This window comes from Falco naumanni, chromosome 4, assembly GCF_017639655.2.
Source record: "Falco naumanni isolate bFalNau1 chromosome 4, bFalNau1.pat, whole genome shotgun sequence".
Taxonomy (NCBI): Eukaryota; Metazoa; Chordata; class Aves; order Falconiformes; family Falconidae; genus Falco; species Falco naumanni.
Genome location: NC_054057.1, coordinates 111,384,422 through 111,406,664, shown reverse-complemented (window position 1 = coordinate 111,406,664; position 22,243 = coordinate 111,384,422). Strand labels below are relative to the sequence as shown.

Sequence of the window (22,243 nt, the reverse complement as noted above, 5' to 3'; positions counted from 1 at the left end):
TACATATAGTCATTGAATTAGGGGAATGTAGAGCTGGAATGTTTGCTTAAGATGTTGTCTACTCTGATGCCTCTTACTGTGACACTTGAGTAATTCTTATCTTGTATTTCTGCATTGATTTTTTTTTTTTTCCCCTCTGTCCACTCCCCAAGTGAACTATCTTCATCTGTCACTTACTCTGTAGCAATTTAAGCTGGTACTTAATTTATAAATATGATTTTCAGTGCTTTCATCCTTCAGGGTTGACAGAACTTATGATCTCCAGATTTTTTTCCCCTTCCTTTAGAGTCATAGCGTCAGTGTTACGATAGTCTCTGCCAGGATACCGCTGGAAACTTCCTTTCAGTCTGATACTGAATTAATGATAACTTTTTTTCTTGAGGTGGTTGTGCATCCATGTAAACATACAGTCGCCCAGTTAAAATATTTGTGTGTATAAGAATGATATACCAAAGTGTCAAAAGTCCTACTAACATTAAGACTTAAATCTATCTGCTTGCTTGTGATCTGGGCTAGTTAGTCTGTCTGAACAGAGGTAATTTGGCTTGGTGTGACTTATGTTTGACAAATTTGTATTGTAAGTTTTAAAAACCTGTTGAATCAGGTTGTAATGGTGGTCTGACCAGTTTTAGGTCTATCAGTACTGCATTTCTCTCTTGAAGTATAGCTGCTGTGTTCCTTTCCAGTCTTTTAAAACCTCTTCATTGTGTCTAAAAACTGTTGTCATGGCTTGTGGCCCTGCTAGTTGTGTTTCTAATTCTCTCCCCTGTCCTTTCCCTAGTCTTTCATCTAGTTATTTCTTTCTTTATTTTACCTCTCTGTGCCTTAGAAGGCTGCTAGCAATTTTTATTCTCCTCACAGAGTGGTATATTTTTCTTCTTTCTATATTAGTGCTACCATCTTAAGCTGATTTTTTTGTCATGCTCCAATTTTTATGTTACATAATAAATTTGTTCGCTCAAATGTGAAATGTGAGACAAGAAGTAGCTGGCAGTTGAATGGATTTTTTTTTTTTTAAAGATTTAACTCTATGAGTATATAAGTTCACGGAAATGAACTTTCCCATTTCTACTCTTAACTTTTTTTCTTTCTTTAGTTCACTTAAATTCTCAGGCAGTTAGGTCCTTGGGGGAGAAATTAATGGTACTTGCTGTATACCAGGTGGCAGGCTGAGGTCAAGGAATGATCTTACTGAAAATTTTGTTTATCTGAAGTCATCTGACTTCCTGAGCCTTCCCACCCTCCCTCAGACCTGATCTCTCCCTTTTCCTCCCAGATGCAGATGGTAGGTTTTTGTGTGAGAGCAAATGGGAATACTTCTTAGTTTCACTGATGAGATGGCTACTGTCATTATCAGAACGCTTTCAGCTGCTTTGCACAGGTGGCTTGGGCTTGGCGTATTACCCCACTTCAGGCCATCAAGTGGCTTGTTTTATTTAGCAATGGTAGATAGGAAAAGATTGAGCTTTTCCCTCCCTTCTGTTAAATTTCAGTCTGTTTGCATATTAAACACTTCATTTCTTCATGCTGTCTTCCACTGTTGTCTCTTTTTGGATTCTAGAGAATCCAAAAAAGAGTTTTCTGATCCCTTGACTGAAGGATTACTATAGCGATTTTAAAAGGTTCTGTTATTACCATAACTTAGGTCACAAGACGGCAGCACTGTATACAAGTATTTCAGATCTCAAAAGAGCAAATCAGGAATGTGATCCGCATCCCTTACCTTTCACTGACGTGTGATAATAAGAATGTAACTACTCCCTTATTTTAATAAAAAAAGCCAGTTCTAGTGCTTAGTGTTCTGTGTCTGAGCATTCCCACATCTGTGTGGCTGAGCACTGGGATGCTTTTCCCTCATCTGATCCCCATTAAGCACCTCAAACATTCCTAAGGCTGTTTGTAATGTAAAATATAAACTACCCGCAAAGCTGTGGCTTAAAATAGAAATCTCCCCTTTTCTTAGTGGATGTTACGTATGCGGAGCTGAGGAGTCATGCTCTTTAACTTGGCATTAAATACTGCTTCAGTTCCTTTCTGGGCAATGAAACAGCTTTGAAGAGTTCCCCACTTTGAAGTAGTCAAGCGTTTTATTGTTTGACCGTTATTTTGGAAGATGTGGATCAAGAAAAGTATAGGGAAAGACCACAGCTGTGACACACTCGGAGAACGATCCCATCTAAAGATTAGACTTTTTCCTGAAATGGATGATTTAAGCACTTTCAGGACAGTTCAGTGCAGTCTGTCAACTGTTGTTAGAAGTCTGAAGAGAGCCAGATCTACCGGCTCGCGCTCTGTCCTACACGTCTTGTCTGGCTGAGTTGGTTCCTCAGTCAGTCCTGGCTGTGGATCTTTGTCTGAGATCCCATGGAGAGTCTGGATGCCTAGTTCTAGAATAAGGAATGAGTCAACCATACTTTAAACACTACAATACCTGTATCACAGTCTTCTGTGCATGTAACTTCCAGGTGTTTTGGAGCAGTGCTTATTTAGTTCTGTTGAAGATGCTGAGCTATAGGGCTTTACTGTGATGAATATTAAAATGAAATCATTTTATCCAGATACTTCTTATCCAGCTTTACCAGAAAAAGATTGTTATTAATGCTTACTTCCTACGTTAACTTACAATGATTGCCTGATGGAAAGACCATCAGGTACAAATGTCCCCCTTGTCTTAATGCATCTCTGCTAACAGTCATGTTATGGTTTTTGTGCCAGTTCAAATTGCCAAAGAGGTGTAGAAATGGGAAGCAGACTTGAGAAAATACTTCTTTCTTCACTTTATGAAGTCAAATTCTGTTAGGGATGGGGAAAAAGAAAATAAGGAAAGATAGCATTCCTACCAGCTGACTAAGCAATTTTTAAGATGTTAATTTGTGTTCATGTAAATCCTTCTTCTCAGGTTTCCTGGCATTACTCTTAAAGGCAAGAAATATAAACCACTCTTTGAATATTTTATTCAGGTAAGACAAACAAGTTTGGTGTTTAATACAGGGTATACGTAAAAAAATAACAAGCATTCTCAGTATTCCTTGTTTATATTATAAAAATCTAGTGTCCTAAAAACAAACTCCACATTGTATTAAAGTACTTCAGAATCCTGGTAAAAGGTTGTTTAACAAAGTTGACTTTTTTCTGTTTTTTCCCCATTGTTTTACTTGCAGCATATGAATTCAGTGATAATTAGTAGTTTGATTTCAGATTGCAGAGAAACTTATGATACGCGTTAATAGAGGGGCAGTATTCTCTCAGCTTTTCATCTGGTGTGCTTCGGTTGTCTGCCTGTTACACCCCACAGATTTTGTGTTCACAGGGGAATGGCTTTGTGGATAACAGTCACAGACATGTAGTGTTTTTCATTTAAGGGTTAAAAGCCTTTACTAAAATAACTACTACTGATACATCGGTTTTTTTATGGATGTTTTCCTGTGTGGCATTTAAGCACTGCATAAGTCTAATGTAGTTAATAGCACCACAGATGGTAACGTACTATGTAGCAATAAGAGAAGTGGTAGAGAATATAATTATATATTTAAATAATTTTAAAATAATGTATTTAAATATATTTTTAAAGAATTCTGAATAAAAATTGATTAAATATTTCAAAGAGTTCAAGTGGATTACAGTGCTGCTGGAGAAGCAGCTGTTAACTCATGAAGGAATTTGGTCATTTGTGACTACCATCTGTTCTGAAGCATGTGCTGAAGTCAGCAAAGGTGAGAAAACCTCTGGAGGAAGCACGACCTCTAGAGAAAGGTCAAACACAACCTCTAGAGAAAGGTCAAACACAACCTCTAGAGAAAGGTCAAACACGACCTCTAGAGAAAGGTCAAACACGTACCTGAACCTGAAAAACGGAACTGCAGGTATAGAGGTCTGGAATGGATAAATTTGAGTCCTGCTATATGTTTAAGGAGCAGATGGGTGTCTACTGTGGCGGGTTTTTTTTTGTTCTTTTTCAGAATGGATGTCTTACCTCAAAAGAGTCCACTTTAGAACAAGCAAAATGTAATATTTTGTACCATATTTGGTTCAGCTGTGACTGCAGTAATTTTTTTTTACTACTTTTATATAAAAGAATAGAAAATAACACATTATTTTTCATTATCTGCATATTGAACACACTGAAAATTGTCAGGTTTTTTTCTTGGCAATTTTTTTTGTTCCTACTAGAATTCTACTAGAGAGATTTTCTCTTGCCGCACTTTTTCTGTACCTTCTCAGCTGTAGTCCTCTAAGTGAATCAGTCTACTCTGTGGGAAAGTGCGGAGTGGAAATAAGTATATGGGAAATAGGCATAAGGGTACAAAAATCCAAAGTGAAGTGAAAAGCTCATTTCACTGAGTGGTATTTTTTCCCATTGTTTTGCCTTCTCAAGAAAGCAATTGTTTTGCTGCTAAAATTATTTTACCTCCTTGGCAGGTTGCCAGAGAAACTAAAATTTTTAAGGGACACAGCATTGTATTTTCCAATAAAAACAGTGTGGAGGATTATTTGGTATTTTTTAATTATAGTTACATATTTTTGCTTGATACCACCTTCTCATTCTCTGGAGGAAGTAAAGGAAATACATGACTGCAAAAGCAAACTCTTTTAAAATTAGAAGTGCAGTGGACATACAAAAATGCAAGGAGGCTTATGTATATAGAATCCCTGTAGCTTTTGTGGTTGTATCCTCACTTGTAGGAGTGTATTGATTTTTAGTCTGTTAAGCACAGAACTGTATGAAAATCTGTGGTGAAGAGCAATTAACTATGAGGATTTCTAGAGATGTGTTAGATTTAATCACATTTGACACTGTTTAAATGAAATATACAGCCTGGGCATCTTAGTTGTGGGAAATGACTAAATAGTGTTAGGATTTTCACATTTTAATGTGTCATTTATTTTTTTTATGCAGTTCTTTACTCAGGTGGCCAGCGGCTCTTCCATGTTCTTAAGAATTCTGTTTTGCTATATATATATATGTATACATATATGTATGAAAAAACATTTTTGTGTTACAGTGCAGAGATAAAGGTGCCTTTGCTGTGGTGGTAGACAGTTACGTGAGGGAGGAAGAAGGCACAGGTGTTGTACATCAGGCTCCCTATTTTGGTGCTGTGAGTATGAACTACAATTTGTAACAATTTTGTTCTACCACGTGTTGCTTGGCTTTTCAGCTACTGGGGACTGTCTGTGGAGGTGACTGTTTAGTTTCCTATTTGTATTCTTACATTTGTAATTAGCAGCGTAACATTGTACTCTAATGAGTTCCTGCACTCACTGGTGCCCATTGTGTGCTAGAGTAGAGATTGTAGGTGTCCCTTGATTTGGTTATTGTTGTGGTGAAGTAAAGTTGCCACTGTATCTTCTGAGTGTTACTGATCTTAATTCTTCTCAGAGTCTTGAGTTTGCATCTTCAAGAAGAAATGATCGGTTGCACTGACAGTCAAAATCGGGTTTGCTAAATGATGATTTTGGGTTGTAACAGCAGTTCTGCTCAGCTCACTGCCCCTCTTCAACGTTTCAATTTCATTACTCATTGGGATTTTAGAGGAAAAAAAAACTGCTTTGACTGCTTCTGTACTGTGACTTTATCCCATGGTGTGAAAGGATTTTGTTGCACTCCATTGCTTCTGTCTTTATTGTCCTTTCCCTCAGCCTATTCTTCGGAAGGTTAAAAGAGATAATTTTTCATGGATTTAATCATTTCAGTTTTTAGACACATGAATTAAATGCACTAGTTTAGACTCATTGTCTTTTTTTGTATAGTGTCCTGTCTTCAGCCATTATCCAAAAATGCCCTCAAAAAACTTGAAATAGAGCTGCCAGTGCCTAGCAATTAGCAATCCCTGGACCACAAGCCCTATCATAATTTCCAGAAACTGTTGGCATTAGTAATAGGCCTCTTTGTATTCATGTGAAATATCCCATCCTTTTCTGTCTTTTATCTTTTCCCCTGTATTTTTCTGAAGAGTGCATCCATTGTGGTGGTGTTTCCCTTGTCAAGATGAACATTGATATGAAAAGACGTCCCAGCTTAACACAGCTGCAAATAAAGAAATTTAGAGTGGGCTGTATGTTATTAGTTAATAAAGAAATTCCTTGTAACTGGTAAAGTGTCTCAAGGAGTCTAAATCCTGTCAATCTGTAGCACCTCAGACACTCCCCTGTGGTTACATCTTACAAGGACATGACTGAGAGGTGAAAGAGCAGTCAGGTTTTGAGTCAGGAGCTTCTGCTCTAGGAAATGGAGTAAAGGAAGGGAATAGGCTGCTAATGGGGAAGTTTCTTCCAGAGCTCCTCTTTGGCTGCTGCGTTGTTTTGTTGTCTGTTTGCACAGTACAGTTTAATTGTTGGAAACAGTTTGTTGGAAAGCCTGGCTGGCCAGTTAGATCAAGGATGATCCTTCCTCTCTTATTTGATTTTATTATAAGCCCAAAGACATTTGTGTAGATACAGAGCAAAAACGATCCTTTTGTCTCTCTCTCTTTCCTGGCAAGTCAGCAATTATCTTTAAACCCGTTTTTTTAAGAACATGAGGGTACTGGTTAAATGCATTGCAAAGAAAAAAATGCATAAAATATTTGTGAGGAAAAAGTACACTAACATCACAAACAAAACTGTGCTCATTAGGGAAGGAGGAGCTTGACTTCATAATGCATAGACCTGTGTCAACTGGCTGTGCTGCCTTTAGAAGATTGCATAGTATGTGTTGCACTTAATGCTGTTACCTTTTTCTTTTTGGCGTGCTTGTAGTTCAGTTTTGAACAGCCCACTGATACTTTTTGCTTACAAAGTCTCACAAAGGGTTCTGGTTTAGGTTCAGGAATTCATCATTGTACAGCAGGCTCTGTATAGAACACTGGGTGTTAGATGTGTTGGCATTAGATGTTTGCCTTCAGACAAGCTTAGATGAAAGAAGGGAGATAACTCAGGACTATAGACAGGACTGTCTTCCTAATTAGTTGGGTCTCTGCTACTTCATTTACTGTTGTATTGAAGGTGGAAAGGAAATGGATAAATGGAGCAGGAGGCAAGAGTCAGTAGAAGAAACAGAGCACAGTCCTTCACAGGAAGCATTGTATCTTGTCTGTATCCCTTCCCCTCAATACCCTTTGATAAACAGGGTTAGAAAGTAAGCTTTTTGTATCATCCTACTTACTGATACATATTTGGTATTGTTGATAGCTTAGAAATGTATCCCTCTCCGACAGAATTTAAAGTAAGAATTGACCTTGATTTAGTTCCAGGATATGTGGTTTTATTGTCCTCTGTGATACCTTTGCGAAATACAAGCTGCCCCACAATATCAGAGCACTCTTCTATTTCAGTTCAAAAGACATCAAAACTAAAGCCCACAGAACAAGGCAGACCTGTATTAAAAACTGCATAAACTCACAGTACCTCCAGATTAACATGACACTAAAAGTCATCTGCTGGGGCATTTCATCATATGTAGATGTATCTACAGTCAATTTAAAAAGCTTTAGTGACATACTAATTTGCAGAGAAGCTCTATACTTCGAGTGCCTGCATAGACTGTCACAGACATTTCATAAGTCTGTTAGTGTTGCACTTTACTTTTGCATTTTACTGAAAAGATGCTTGATTTTTGTTAAGAGGTGCTTAAGTTGAACCTTTTGACTTCTGTGTTTTTGTTTTGTTTTTGGGTTTGGTTTTGTTTTTTTTTTTCTCCAATTCGAGATAGAAAAGCTTTGAGTTCTCATCAGCGAGCTGTTTAATAGCTTCTGCTTTATTAGTTTTCTGCATTACAACTTTTATTTTTAATCTCTTGAGAGACTTAATTGTGGCAGAGGTACAGAAGTGAATGCTATGACTTATATCCTGGAAAGAATTGGAATTTGTCTTAGCTTTCCAGTGGAGCTTAGCGTTTGTGCATTTCTGTATGTGCCTGAATATCTTCTTGGGTTGTGGTTACTGGAGCAAATCTTCATTAAATCAAATGGCAGGTCAGCCTGGAAAGATTTCACATTCAAGTTTGAGTTCTTCAAAAGACAGGAACTAACTGTAGAAAACCAAAATAGCAAAGCCCTTTATATGTTATTGGCTGCATCAGCGATACAAATCGAACTGAACCACCTCTTGACCTAGGCCCTGCGAAGTGGAAGGTTTGTTATTATGTTTTAGCTAGGTTGTGAGCGTGCCAAGCTTTGTAGTTCTTGCTGGCTGCTTCTTCAAAGCCTTTTACAATTCACTGCCAAATCAGGGTTGACGTTAGTTCTGTCATCTGGCCTACATTTTAAACACTGCGGTCTGCTTGCGGTATCTCAGCAATAATAGCTGATGAAAGGTCAGCCGAGAATGGGCTTATCTCAGTTAATCTATTGACTGAAGCTTGTGGTGGCTGTCCGCAGCTGCTGGAGAGTGGAGAGAGACTGTTGTCTGGAGTAAATGAGAGCTATAGCTGAAGTGGTTTTTCATTTCTTCATGTAATGCCTTGGTACGTGACGTAGCCAACTTAGCTACTGCTGTGGATGAGTTTCATTATTCTAAAGTGTACTATGGATCAACGGGCAAAACCTGCCACATCTGGCTTGAGGGAGCTGGTGACTATGTGAACTAATGGGAAGGGCTGGAAGTACAGGATGAGGACAACAGAAAGGATCTGGAGACGCTGCTTTGTCACTCCAGAGTTGGCATGCCTGCGCTGATTATATTTAGGAAAGGAGAATTCAGCTAGCTATGGAGCACTTGCTTATTTAATGCCTGTTTTACATGCTTGCTTCTGCAGGGGGTCTCCTTGATCAAGGTGGACAATTGGCTTTAGAGCGCAACTCCTATGAAGCAGCAGCTGCATTTTACAGAATGCAGAGGAGCTCTAAACATGGAGGGGGGTCGAAGTTCAGCTGTGGCCTGTTGCGGCAGGCAGGGTCACCGCAGGATCTGTTTCACACACAACTGGAGTTTTTGTCCCTGAAGTCGGCATTTTCCCCTCTCTTGTCAGCAGTGGTACAGGAGCCTCTGACTCAAAAACGAACCTGACTTGATGCAGGCTTAGATGGGGCCGTTTTCCTCATGCTTTGAGGAAAATGAAGTGACCTTGTGAATGCACCAAGAGTGCTGATCTGCAGCTGGTCCCCTTCTCCCATCCTCTCCCATCCCCTCCCACCCCCAATAATGTTCCCTTGCCTTAGGGCGAGAAAGTGGGTGATCTGGAATGGTAATTGGTTAAAATACGGACTGCCTTTGACTTCAGGCTTGAAATTAAAATCTGAACTTTTCTATTCCCCTAATAATTTTGTTTTTATCTTTTCTAACATACTATCGTTGTGTAGTTATGTTCAGGAAAGTCTGAAGTGACCTTTTTCTTAGTAGTTTTTTTATTTTTCTTACTGCTACAGGAAATTAAAAATTTAAATGGAGACTGGCCAGGAAAATAACCTGTGATGTTGTCCATGTGTAGTTCTTGGTCAGTAGCATTGCCTACAGGCCAACGAAGATTGAGAAATACAGATTTAAAGACTTTGGATCATTAAGACATTCAGAAAATGGGATTTCTTATGTGGAGTTCCAGAATCAGATTGATTAAAACAACCTGCTTTCTGAAAAATGCCATGCAGGCTTGTGTGCTAAACAGGCACAAGTCTGATGGGCACAAGAGCATGACATAGTTGGTTCCTTCACTGTGCAGTAGTAGCCTGAAGCTGTTGACTGTGTGTATGTATGTGTGTGTATATATGTATTTGTATGTATGTGCACAGAAGCACATGCACATATCCCCTTTACTAGGTGAGAGAAAACATATTCTGAAGAAATCATCATTTCTCTGATCAATATAACTACAATCCTGTAAAATACCTGTTTTCCTATACATGTTTGGGATTAATGAATGCCAACTATTTCGCTATTCTTGTCCAGTCATCACGTTTTCTATTTAATATTTATTTTCTTCTTCCAGGGTTGGATACTTTATCCAGTATTCAGTATTTCTATAACTTGGTGCTTGTCTCTTTTATAGGATGATTACAGAGTCTGCATGGATTTTAATATCATTCAGAAAGATTCTGTGCCCATTTGTCCTGTTGATGCGTCAGGCTGCTTCACAGCAGAAGTGACTGACTTTGCTGGACAGTATGTGAAGGTTAGTGGCCTTGGAGAAAGTAAATTACTACTTCATTCAACATAAATTTTAGACATGGTAGAAATGTTCTCTTCTTCCCTTAAGTGGCTTTGTGTTTGATGTGTCTTTGGTATCTGGAAAAACCAAAATGTGTTTTAATTTTTGCAACAATGTTGCAATTGTTTATTACAGTAGCTGAAAAATAGAGAATTTGAAATGTAAGTAATCCTGTGTATCTCATAGTGAAAGAGGAGTATCCCCTGTTTGCATCTACTGCAGAAAGTGTCTCACTTTTTCCGTGTTTCTCGAGGCAATGCTATGTGTGCAGTCTCTAGGCGAGTGTGCAGAGGCTTCCCTTACCTCTGGATGACTTCTGAATTCACAGGTGTTTTTGTTAAGATTACACCAGCCGGTTAGTGTAACATGACTTGTTAGAGGAGAACTATCCAGTCATTTTCCCCACTTGTGTGGTGTTACAGTGGGAATTTACTTGCCAGTAGATGCAAGAGAATCCATGTAAAAGGAACCCACAGGAACTCCAGATTGCTACAGTCACAAATCCATAGAAAGGAGTGACTCTTCAATTCTCTGCGCTAAGAAACCAAATTGGGTTTGCTGTTTCTTGCTGCTTCAGTTTGATAGCAAAGGATGTTCCTGTAAACACAATTTACTTGAGAGACTTAAAAATCTTGTGTTATATTTGAACTCAAACAGCTATCATAGCTTTCTGCTATATATTAAAGCAAATAAGAGAACGCTGGAGGCTACTTTTAGCTTCTTGCTGGTAGGAATCTGAACTTAAGACTGTTGGAAGAGACTCTTACGATGCTGAATTCTTAGCTGATTAATACTGTTTTATCATAAATCTTAGTATTTTTTTTTCCTTTTGAATGTGATGTTACACTTGTTTGTACAGTAAGATGCCTTTGCTTATTAATATGCAATTTTCACTTCCAGTCTAGAATGTAAGTCCTGTTTGGTTAGTAAGGTATTACAAGAGATGCTTCAACTTCTCTAACTGTAGTCACGTTGGAGAAATGTGTTGTAGTGAAGTCTAAATATTAGGTGAGAAGCACTATGTGATTTCCTGCCACAAAATCAGAAAACTCAATGAAAGATTTAAGATATTAAATAATGTGTTCTGGCTTGTATATGTGCTACAGAAAAATTGATTTTTGTGCACAGTTGTGTGTGTGGGGAAACAAGAGTGAAGGGCAAAAAAAGGACTGATGCTATATACTAGAATTTGGAGAGCAAATAACTTTACAATTTTAGTGTTTTAAGGTGCCTCTGCAGTAAATGCATAAATTGTTTAGAAGCTTTTTGGATTTGTGTGTGTAAATACTGGATTATTTGTAGGGGTTTTCTTAACTTGGGTATTGGAGACAAATCCTGTAGTAGCTTACTGAAATAGTGAAATTTGTATTCCAAGGAAAATATTTTGTTCTGTCTTTTTAGGATGCAGATAAGAACATCATTAAATTACTGAAAGAGAAAGGCAGACTGGTTCACAGCAGTAGTTTTAAGCACAGCTATCCTTTCTGCTGGAGGTAAGCAGAGAAGTGCATATGGCTTTAAGGTTGAGGGCTCTAACTGAGTAGTTCTTCAGATTTGTCTCATTTTCTCCATTCCTTTGACCTACTTAATTTTTTAATCAAGACTGAAAGTAGCAGGAATCAAGATTGTTGAATTAGGATGGCTCCAATTTTGGTGAAGTAATCAAGTAAACTGAATTTCTTTGCCATAAATCTGATGAATTCGTGTAGTACTGAAAGTTTTTTCTATTATGATTTTATGGGTGTGTTTTTGTAGTTTGCATTTCTCATTCTTCAGTATTGCATGTAGTACTGCTATAACTACCTTTTGAAGATGGCTATAAGTAGTCTTAAAAAAGCTTATTTTCTATGCAGCGCAGGACGGAGTGGTAGAGGAGGGTATTTTGGTACCCTTTGTACCCAAATAAGTGTATCACAGAATATCTTTAAATGTTTGTGTTCAAACTTTCCATGTTTTGGGTAAAATGGCTATATTATAGCTGTTATTGTAGGTACTTCTTTTTAATCTTGTAAAATTTCTTCTTCCAAGTCTGGTAGAGCTCAGTTGCTTATAATGTGGAAATGTCTGTATTGTTGATTAAAATCAAAATCAGCATTTATCCATTGCAGTGGGTAGTAAGTGTAATATATTAATCTGTTTTTTCTGCTCTGTCATTCCTGAACAACAGTTATGTCTATGATGAGAAATAGCGGTTGACATATAGATAATATCTGTGGGAACTACTTAGAAATGTTTGGCTTTGCCAACTAGAAATGCAAGATTAGCTGTGGAATGTCGGGTGGTTCAGCACAGTGGCCTGTCATGTGTCTTCGTTGTCAGACTGGGAATTCTGCAGAGGCTGAAGGAAGACTCCATGTGCAAGTCTCCGTGGGCCTTCAATATAGTAAACTAACGTACAAAGTTTTAGGTATGAGAAATACAGGCTAGGAAAATTCAACCTAGAAATAAGGCATGTTTTTATTAGTGTCGTCTTTGGTTTTAAATGTATAAAATTGCTTTTGCAAAACTGGGGGGGGGGGGGGGGGGGGGAAGGGAACCTACTGAACATTGTCATATTTTAAAAAAGACACCAGTGATCTTTTAGTAGGAATATTGTATTAAACTCTTTTATTAAAGACACATCTAAAAATACCTAATTTCATATCTGAAATAACTTGAACATTTTAAGTCTTATCTGATGCATACAGCACCTGTACTACAATAAATGGGATAAAAGCTTTTCTCTCTGTCTAGCTTTAATGCTACTAGGTGAAGTGTTTTAGCAGTGTGCGTTTGTCTTTGATCTATAGCAAGAATAACCTTTAGTTGCTCTTGAATAGCATGATTGGTTTGTTTCTAACAGTTACCTGGAGGAAGAAGGAGAATTACTCTTCAAGTTTTACATCCTTCATTATTTGGGGCAGTTTTTGAAAAATGGCAGCCCAAAACCAAAGCGACGCTTGTGTTTTTCTTCTGTAGCAATTCAGATGTACAGTCGTGGCCTTCGGAGACAAACCACTAATGCAGAAATGCTGATTCTGTACAGCATGCTTAATCCTGCCACGCTGTTGACATTTTTGTTGATTGATGATAAGTTGCAAGCAGCACCTAGCAGCAAATTATCTGGTGGGAAGAACGGAACAATGGATTCCACTTGGAAAGCTCATTTCACTGCCATCACAAATCAAGCCATAATTGGAATATGCTAAAAGTAGAAGAGTAGTTCTTAACTTCAAACACAGTTACAAGTTATTTTGATTAATGTAAGAAAACTTTGAAGTCAGACTCTTCTACTTAATGTGCTATTGTTCATGCTTTCCCCAGAAACCAGGCAATTGTTGAATCCTCAGGATGTTGAGATATTTTCTGTCTTTTCACATATCAAATTAGGGTCCTTCTCCACACTTTCTTACTGTTTTGATAAATAGTAATCTTCTGTCAACTAAACTTTAAAATCTGAGGAAAACAGTAACAACTTGGTAAGTATACGGTAGGTAGTTTCCTGTTAAAATTCCCCTTCACTGGAATTGAGGAAGGTGGAGATCATTGATCAAAACTGCTTTATGTATATGTGAGATCTTGAGAGTCAGTACAGTCTGAGTAGCAGTTTAACAACAGAAAAAGCAAAAGTAGGTAGGGTGCCAGCTGAAATGGCCATCAAGGCTACTGCACGCCATGCTATTGAGAACGGGAAGCTCTGTCATGGACAGATAGAACGCTTTGTCTTTTTCAAGCCAGTAAAAGCAAGTCAAGAAGCGTCTTTAGTAGCACGTAGTGAGTTATCTATCATTTGTTTCCTAAATTACAAGAAAATGGAATGGGAATAAGATCACAATAACTTGTTTTAAACAGCTGTGCAGTCCAAAACAGGTATGAGAAAGTTATTGGGAGTGTGTAGTGTCCACAGAGAATGATATTTCCAATCTTTATCTTTTCAAGTATAAAGATTGTATTTCAGAGAATGCTAATACTGTGGCACAACAAAGGAACAGGCATTTGCTCAGGTGCTGTGATTCCTCTGATGCAATTCTAAAGGACGTATTTGTAAGGGGAACAAAACATTATGCAGTTGAGGCAGAGAGGAATGTTTAGGCAGGAATTTTGTAAGCATCAGTCTCTGATTTAAGGATCTGGATGATTTTTCCCTTGTATTGATAGAAAACACAACCCAGCAATAGGCATTTCTCATTGATTCTACAGCAAAGAATTGAATCTGGTGACTGGTGAGAAGGTTGAGGAAACGAGGGGCAGAAATGTTTAAGATGTCACCAATGGGGCAGATTTTCAGGTTATTCTTTTCTTGTCTCCTGCTGAGGCACTGCTTGGCAGTACAGCTAGAAGAAAGAAAATGTTCAGGGGAATTGTGCCACCTCCCCTTTCGTACTGCCTTCACGTAGGTGGGAGCAGTGCTCTGTAGGTGATTTGGAATGGTCCTTGAGTATTACAGACAGTGTTATGTTGAAAGTCTGGGGAATGGTTACACCTTCATCTGCTTGTCTCCTTTTTTGTAGATCCTTTGTGTCTGAAGCTGCTTTTGCCCTAAAGCTTGTCTTTAGTCAGCCCCATCGGTCACCTGCTTCTTCCTGATAGAAGTTAGGTACCACTTTATTGTCCCAGCATTCTTTTTCCAGTATTAAGACTATGTGGGAAACTGGTTATTATCATGTTTTATTTTTCTTGTTTCGAGTAACTCAGGATCTTATATGTGATGGCAATGCATCACTCCTCAGTGCATCTGAAGCAAGATGCTCAGTGAAACCAGAATACTTCTGGAGAGTACTTTGTTGCTTGCAGAATGCTTTTTCTACTGTGATCTTGCTGCTGTGTGAGGAGTTAACTGAACTGTTCCTTTTTCTAGGCGTTGGGACTTAAATTTGAGAAGCAGAACATCCTAGCTTAGCATGTTTGCATTTAATAGCTAGAACACTACTACATTATTATTACTTCGACTTCTTACATTTCCTGTAAGGTTATAGGTTCTTTAACTATTAAAATATAAGGTTGAACCATTTAGGTTATTGTTAAAAGGAAATATCTTTCAAAGTACAGTAGTAAGAGAAGTTATGTGTTTTTTATTATTGGGCTTTATGCAACGTGAATGCAGTTTTTAAGGTTTGAACAACCTTGGCTGTGGGTTTTCTTTTCTTCTGCTGGTCAGGCAGGTGTATGTTTAGGAAGTACTTCCACAGTAGCAATTTTAATTTACATCATCTGCAGTAGTTTGTGCATTTCAAATGAGTCCTTGCTATAGGTATAAGTAAAATGAATTAAGCTTTTCAGATGGGTTGCTTAGAGTAATAACTGCATGTAGGAGATAGCACTAGTTTCTCAGGGTCTTTGCTTTTGAATTATGGCTGAGCAAGTGAATTTCCAAGTTTTGAGGCAAAATGACTTAGACAAAAGTAGTTTTTTAACAAACATTTTGTGAGCTCAATTGATACTAAGGGAGAATGAGTTTCTTGTCCCAGTGCTGTTGAAGCTTCTCTGTACCCATGGATTCCAAACCGCAGAGCTCAGTCTCCTTTTCCAGTTTGGAGTAGTGGGATGGATGTGAAAGATTAGAAATGCCTGAATGCTCCTATAATGACTTTTACCCACTGATTGATCACTGGATCCTTTAGAAGGATCTATGCTACTTGAACAGTCTGTCAGGACCTTAAGCAGCTGTATTATGGAACTGACAAGTAAGAGGCCGGGTTGAGACACAATGCAGTCAGATACTTGGAGATGCTAATTTTACTAAGCACTTGAGGGAATTCATCAGTCTGTACACCGTGCTCTGTAGTGTTACCATTTCTAAGTAATGCCAAGTTCTGAAACTCCTTCCATCTCATACAGGTTTTGTTTCATTGAATATTGAAGTAAGGAACATATTAAGATGTCTTTATAACTTATTTTTATAAGCTTATCTGGATCTCTTTCTTTCCTTCTCTTCCTGGAATTGGGACATTCTCCTAGTTAACCCTGGCTACTGCTACTTCATCTTTGATTATTATTATTCTTTTAAATGCAAACAGCAAAACCATAACATAATGTTTTCAGGATGATATACACATAAAAAAGATACAGAATGAGCTCATGTGGAAGACTTAAATATGACTCACTTTAATAGTTCCTGAAGTTCGTATCACTGTACTGTGTAGGCACATAAATTTGAAATTCAGGTATTGTTTGAACGTTCTCATGATTTCTCTTGCTATACAATTTCCTTTAACTGCTACATTTGAATGCTTATAAAATTTTTTTTTAGGATTTGATTTTAAAATAGTAGCTCACGTAAGTGTAGCAGTTTGTGTAGTTTAAAAAAAACAACTAAACAACCAAACCCCAGCCTTTGTAACTGTGATAATGTTTCAGGAACAATGAATTCAGTCTGTGGAAGAGGGACTATCATGTACAAAAATAGAATTTAAAGACTGCTTTATAAATTATACAGTACTGAAGATGCTTTTGTTTATTTTGCTCCCTTCCCCATCACCTTCCCTCTACAGGTCAGATACCCCATTGATATACAAAGCTGTGCCAAGCTGGTTTGTAAGAGTGGAGCACATGGTGGAGAAGCTACTGGAGAATAATGCCCAATGCTACTGGTAATGTCTCCTGCATATATTTTTTTTTTTTCTTTGCCTGGAATTGGGTGTGTAGAAGGCGTGTGTGGCCGCATGCACTTGCTGGAACTCTACAAAGCTGTTTCACTGTTGGTGTCCTAACTTAACTTCGTATTTCCACCCTGGTTTTCTGAGCCAATATTGCTGGAAGGGAACTGGTAACCAGTTTTAAAAATTGCTTTATCTCAGGTTTCACAAATGTGCCTCAAACTGGTAGAGCAATGGAATAGTTCTTCCTGACATCAATAGATAAAACCTGCTTCGTTGCCTATCAAACCTGGTGCTTGAACATGTTTGCACACTGCTCTTTTCTTGTCTTGAGAAAGGGATTCTTTGCTTGTGTAAAATCCAGTGAGAAATATATTTTTGGGTGTAAGTAAGGTTAAATACCTACTAATAATTTGCAGTGAAAAGCATTACAGGATCATTAAAAGTATCCTCAGGTCATGTTTTACAACCCTAAGCAGTTAGACATGAGAGAAACTGCAAAGGAAAATCAACCTGCAGAAGCATGGAAGCGCACAGTTAAGCCTTCCAAAAGGGTCCCCTGGAGAGAGGAATTTAGGCAGCTAAACTCTGGGTATATATTGTTTCAAATTAAATTAATTTTTAGATGATAGGGTTTTTTTTTTTAATCTGGTTATTACAGATATGGTTGGTTACTTTGTCATAGGTGCATTTGAAGCCAACCGCTCCACCCAACCCCCCACAAAACCGCCTAACCCAGCTGCCCTTGCTTGTGTATTAGTTGGAATTAAACAGTTTCAGAGGTTTAAATCAAAAAAATTAAATACAAAAAAATAAACAAAAAAATTTAAATCTTTATATGTATATAGGGAATGTAAAAAATATTTGTATGAAATTTATGTAGAAAACAACAAACAAGTTCTAGATAATTTAACTATACTATTAAATTAGGAGTAAGAGGGAACCATTGGTGATGGTAGCCGTTTTGGGGGTCAGTCATGGGTCGGTGGTGTGTTAGTAACAAAAGGACCCTACCTTATCCACTTCCATAACCTTTATTTTTATTTCCCCTCCTCTCATAAACAGTTTGTGCCTGGGAAACTGAGACCAGGTGGGCAAAATGTGGAGGTTACAGCCTTGTGCAGTTGTACTGTGTGACGTTTCACTTGTTCTGTCTCGCTGTATGAGGATTGTAGGAGAGCTGGGATCGCCTCTCTGCTCAGCAACTGAGAGGATATTAAAGAAGGTGACTCAACTTTCAGTGAGCGCTTACAGCTTATGTTGCGTTTTTTCATGGACGGTAATTAGCAATTAAATTCTCCATGAGCAGCTTTTGCATAACTGCTTATGTGGTATAAGCACTGTAAATATTGAAATATGTGGGAAAAGTTAGTGATCCATGATACAGACTGTCCGAAAATGCTGCCGCGTTGGCTTGCTAATAAGCACATGCCCAGTCTGGATATGTAAGAATATTTTATAGATTAGTAAGTGTTGCTTTCTGTTTTCTGTAACAGAACATACTGTGATCCTTCTTTTGGGGAAAAATAAGCTGAAGAGGGGGTGAAAGTGTTTGTACTTAGCTTTAATTAGCTTTCTCAAGATGCTTTTACTGTTTTGATGACTGACAGTAGACCTGCATACTTAGTTTTTACATGAACACACAAAAAATGTAGTGATCCTGTTAAGGAAGTGTTTGTATGGTTGAGATGGTTTTGCTTTTCCAGAAACAAAGCTTCAAGAAGAAACTGCTAAGTGACCTCCACTCATCCAGGAAACGTTAGTAAGGATTAGTAAATAGCTTGAACCTTAAATTGTTTACATATTTGGGTTTTAAGTGGTGCTTTTTCTAAGCCTTGAGTAGGGGATACAAGTGGAACCAAATATGAAAGCTGCCTTTGCAGAGGTTGGATGGGAAGGGCAGGTGATTGTATTGATTGGCAATCTTCAACATCCTTAGAATTAAAGTAACTGTTTGTCCTTTAGGCAATTCTTGAGTCTCAACAGAACTGCCTTAATTGATCAAAGAATGGTTTCCTCAGGACTTCTGTCAAAACAGTATGGTCTTAGAGATTTTGAGAATATTTTTGAGGGGGAATACAGCTACAAGTAAAGCTGTATTATCCCTAAATATTTAATAAAATAATATTAATACATACTTCCAGTACATGATTCCATAATAACTAGTTAGAAAACTTGAAGGTTTTTGTTACATAAAGGTATAACAAAATGGCTTTTAAAATTTAGCCTTTTAAAAGAAAGACATTACTTTTAAGGTGGTTTTTTCCTATGTTCTCCACTGATGTCAATTTTATTTGTGGTATAACTTTGTAAGCTGGTGTTGAGAATGCTAGCTTTCTTCAGTATTCATTTATTTAAATTTTGGGAACTCTATCCTTCCCAAAACCTACTTCTTTTGCTTTTGAAGAGACTTGATCTCTGAAAGTGTCACAGGAATAATACCTAGCTTTTTAAAAAAAATTATTTTTGGACTCTCTAGAGCTTCAGTATGTCCTGAAAATGAGGAAATTGGGGATAAATGCTTTTCAGACTACATTAACCTTTGCAAAATGAGTTTGACTGCATTGCTTTTTTATTCCTATAAATGACTGATAGGTGTACTGTCCCTTAAGAATAGCTGCACTCTTTATAGATATCCTTTTTGATGAAATAGATTAAACATAGTTGGACAAACTTTGCAACCTGATTGCATTTCTAATTAGTTTTTTAATGAATTAGCCTACTGATAAAGCCATAGTTATTAAAAATTTATTAAAGCCAGCAACTGCATCTTCATTTTTCAGAATTAACTGTGACTTTCAATAATGATTACATGAGTAATGTGCCAGCATTTTTATGAAATCAGAAACGAAAAACCCCTCCTCTTTCTCCCAACCTTAATGCGATCAGAGTGGAAAGTCACTTGAGCTGGGTGTTGCTGAACATGCGACAAAGGATTGGAATGGCATTTAAAAGGCTGTGTTTCAGTCTTTAATCCGTGACCCCTTACTGAATGTTCTTTTTATCACACAACTGGCAGAAGAGATTATTAAAAACATATATATGATGTACTTAGAAAAAACTCATCTTGTATTTCATACTCTGACAACTTCCTACTGTGGTACTTGAAAGAGAGGGGCAAATTCAGCTGCTGTGCAGTTCAGGGCTGTCAGACCTGGGATTCCTGTTATGTTGATACGGAGATCTAGATGCAGCAACCAGACCTGGGTCCCTGGTGCAAGTAGTCTGGATTTCAGCCTTAATTGTAACTATCATTTTATAGAATTATTTGTTGAAAGAATATTTCCTATATAGCCACAAACAGCTGGACTGTGCCACCTTAGATCCTGTTACATAATACAGGACTAACTCTTGTCATCATGGAGTTCGAAGTTGGTATAAATTACAAATTTATAGGTTATTTTAAAGATTAAATTGGTGCAGTTTATACTTGTGTTTCTAAACTGTTGTAGTTCACACTTCTAGCAGTGTATGTAATATTTTTTATATTTGTAGGCTGATAGAAAAAGTTCTGTAGGCTGTAATATGTATTTAAATACCAGCTTTGAACTCTTTTTTTTTCTCTCTTTTTTTCTGTGGTTTTTTTTTCCAAATTATTTTTATTTTTTAAAAACTGCCCTCACTTTCAGTTCTACTTCAGTAACTCTGGAAAGATTTACCTGTAACTGTTGACAAGTTTCTAGGTTTAGAGACTATTGTGCAGTTCTGACATTGTTTATGTAAGATGTTACAGCACTTAGCATAGTGGATGAGCGAGCTTCAGTGGAAGGAAGGAAAGCAGGGACAGAAGACAGTGAGGGGCTTCAAAGAAGCCAAGTCTTTTGTTCTTTTGTCTTCTTGGCATTGGAAAATTGAGGCATTATAATAAGAGCTTTATGTATATGTCCTTATTGAAAATGGCACGCAGAACATCCAAAGGCCGTTTTGCTAGAAGTTAATTTCGGGGTTTACAAAGTGTGAATTTTGCACACATTTCCTGTTGTTCCTTATATGAGCACTCTAAGACCAAGTGTTTTCATACGCGTCAAACACATTAATCTTTTGAGAAGCTTTTGATCTTGGTCTTTCTAATCTTTGAGCAGCCACAGCCTTTTCTGAACAGCAGACTCTCCCACCTGTTGGAGGTGTGATTTGATCACAAATGATGCCTGTCTGGTATCATAAACCCAAAGGCTGGTAGGTATACCGGAGATGCAGTGTAGGGCCCCTCTGTGATGGAAAGCTAACGTTTGTTCTACTAAACTTGTAGTTTTTGTGCAGATGAGAAATCAGAGTCTGTAGCAGGCAACAGAATTTTAAGATACACCAGAATTGTAGGATAATGGAGGAAAATCAATTACAGAGTCTTTCACTTTCCTGCTTTTCTTTTTTTAGGATGTCTCATAGGGTATTTCCTGGTTTACTAACGTTAATAAATACGTGTTATCTGAACAGTAGTTTGCATGTTTTGTGTGTATTTTTTTTTTAATATGACTGTGACACCGTAACTCTTCTTTTGAATAATCACTCACACTTGTCTTACTGGGGAAACGTGAATATGGATTGGGTCTTCTCCCTAGTAGTGCCTGTGATGGGTACAGCAGTGGGTAGTCACTAGATGGCAACGTTTCCCAAGGAGAGATTCAAGGTAATGCCATTGCCTACAGTAGGAGGTGAAAAACATTTCTGCAGGGTTAGCCTTGTGCTTGTCGAATTCAGAGCAGCATAACTCGGAAAATTTGATTACTGGCTGTTATCAGACGTAGTTGAGGATTAGAAGTGAATTTTGAGGCTTGTTCCAGTTGATTTTGATGGCTTGAGTTTTGCCGTGTCCTGTATTTGCAATTTCCTCTCAAAGCCTCTTGAGCAGAGATTGCTGGCTGTATCACGAATACAGCAGGTATCTTTTCTGTCCCAGTGAATGGCCATCAAAAGCTTGTTGTTTGGCTCAAGTAATCGCTTACTAGAGACTCCAAATGTCAGTTCACTAAGAATTATAGTACCATGTTCTCAGGCAGCTGGTAAATCTAGCTGCACGTGCAGCATGGTGAATGTCTGTCACGGTTATAGGAATGCAAACATATTTATATATATAAATTGAAATGAAACCTAAGTGGTAATGCAGTATGGAAGTACTTTGTAACGGAATACGTCAGAATATTCCAAAGGAAACTATGCAGAAAGAAAGTTTCATTTCTCACTGGCTGCAGGATGCAGGGATTTTTGCTATTGTTGATAAGATTAAGAATTTGAATAGCAATTAGTGTGATGTCTGGGTCATACAAGTAAAATGTATCAGGATTTTTTTGATGTGTATCACACAATTGGCGGTTATGGCTTCAATTAATCTTGACTTGTCAAGCAGCTGTGCACTGCTGACGGCAGGGTTGTGATGCAGTCTGCAGCAGCATTGCAGTCTCACGCGGAAGTGTTTGTTGCTATGGGAACCAGGATAAAGGAGTGAAGAAAAACATTGCTGTATCAAAATGATTGAAAGTGCTATTCATTTAGCAAATACAAGCTGCGTATAAGCAGAAAATTCTTTTGCACTGTGGAGGCAACCTGAACT

General features: G+C 37.8%; 1 protein-coding gene across 2 annotated transcripts in view; it reads left to right on the top strand.

Moving 5' to 3' along the window:
* IARS1 (isoleucyl-tRNA synthetase 1) overlaps nt 1–22,243 on the top strand; it is a 112,320-nt gene that overhangs the window by 28,285 nt on the left and 61,792 nt on the right. For both annotated transcript variants that reach the window (XM_040592501.1, XM_040592502.1), the window contains exons 10-14: nt 2,900–2,960; nt 5,004–5,099; nt 9,962–10,084; nt 11,522–11,613; nt 16,591–16,689. In XM_040592501.1, coding sequence (XP_040448435.1) covers nt 2,900–2,960; nt 5,004–5,099; nt 9,962–10,084; nt 11,522–11,613; nt 16,591–16,689 — 471 coding nt within the window. The remainder of the gene's footprint in view (nt 1–2,899; nt 2,961–5,003; nt 5,100–9,961; nt 10,085–11,521; nt 11,614–16,590; nt 16,690–22,243) is intronic.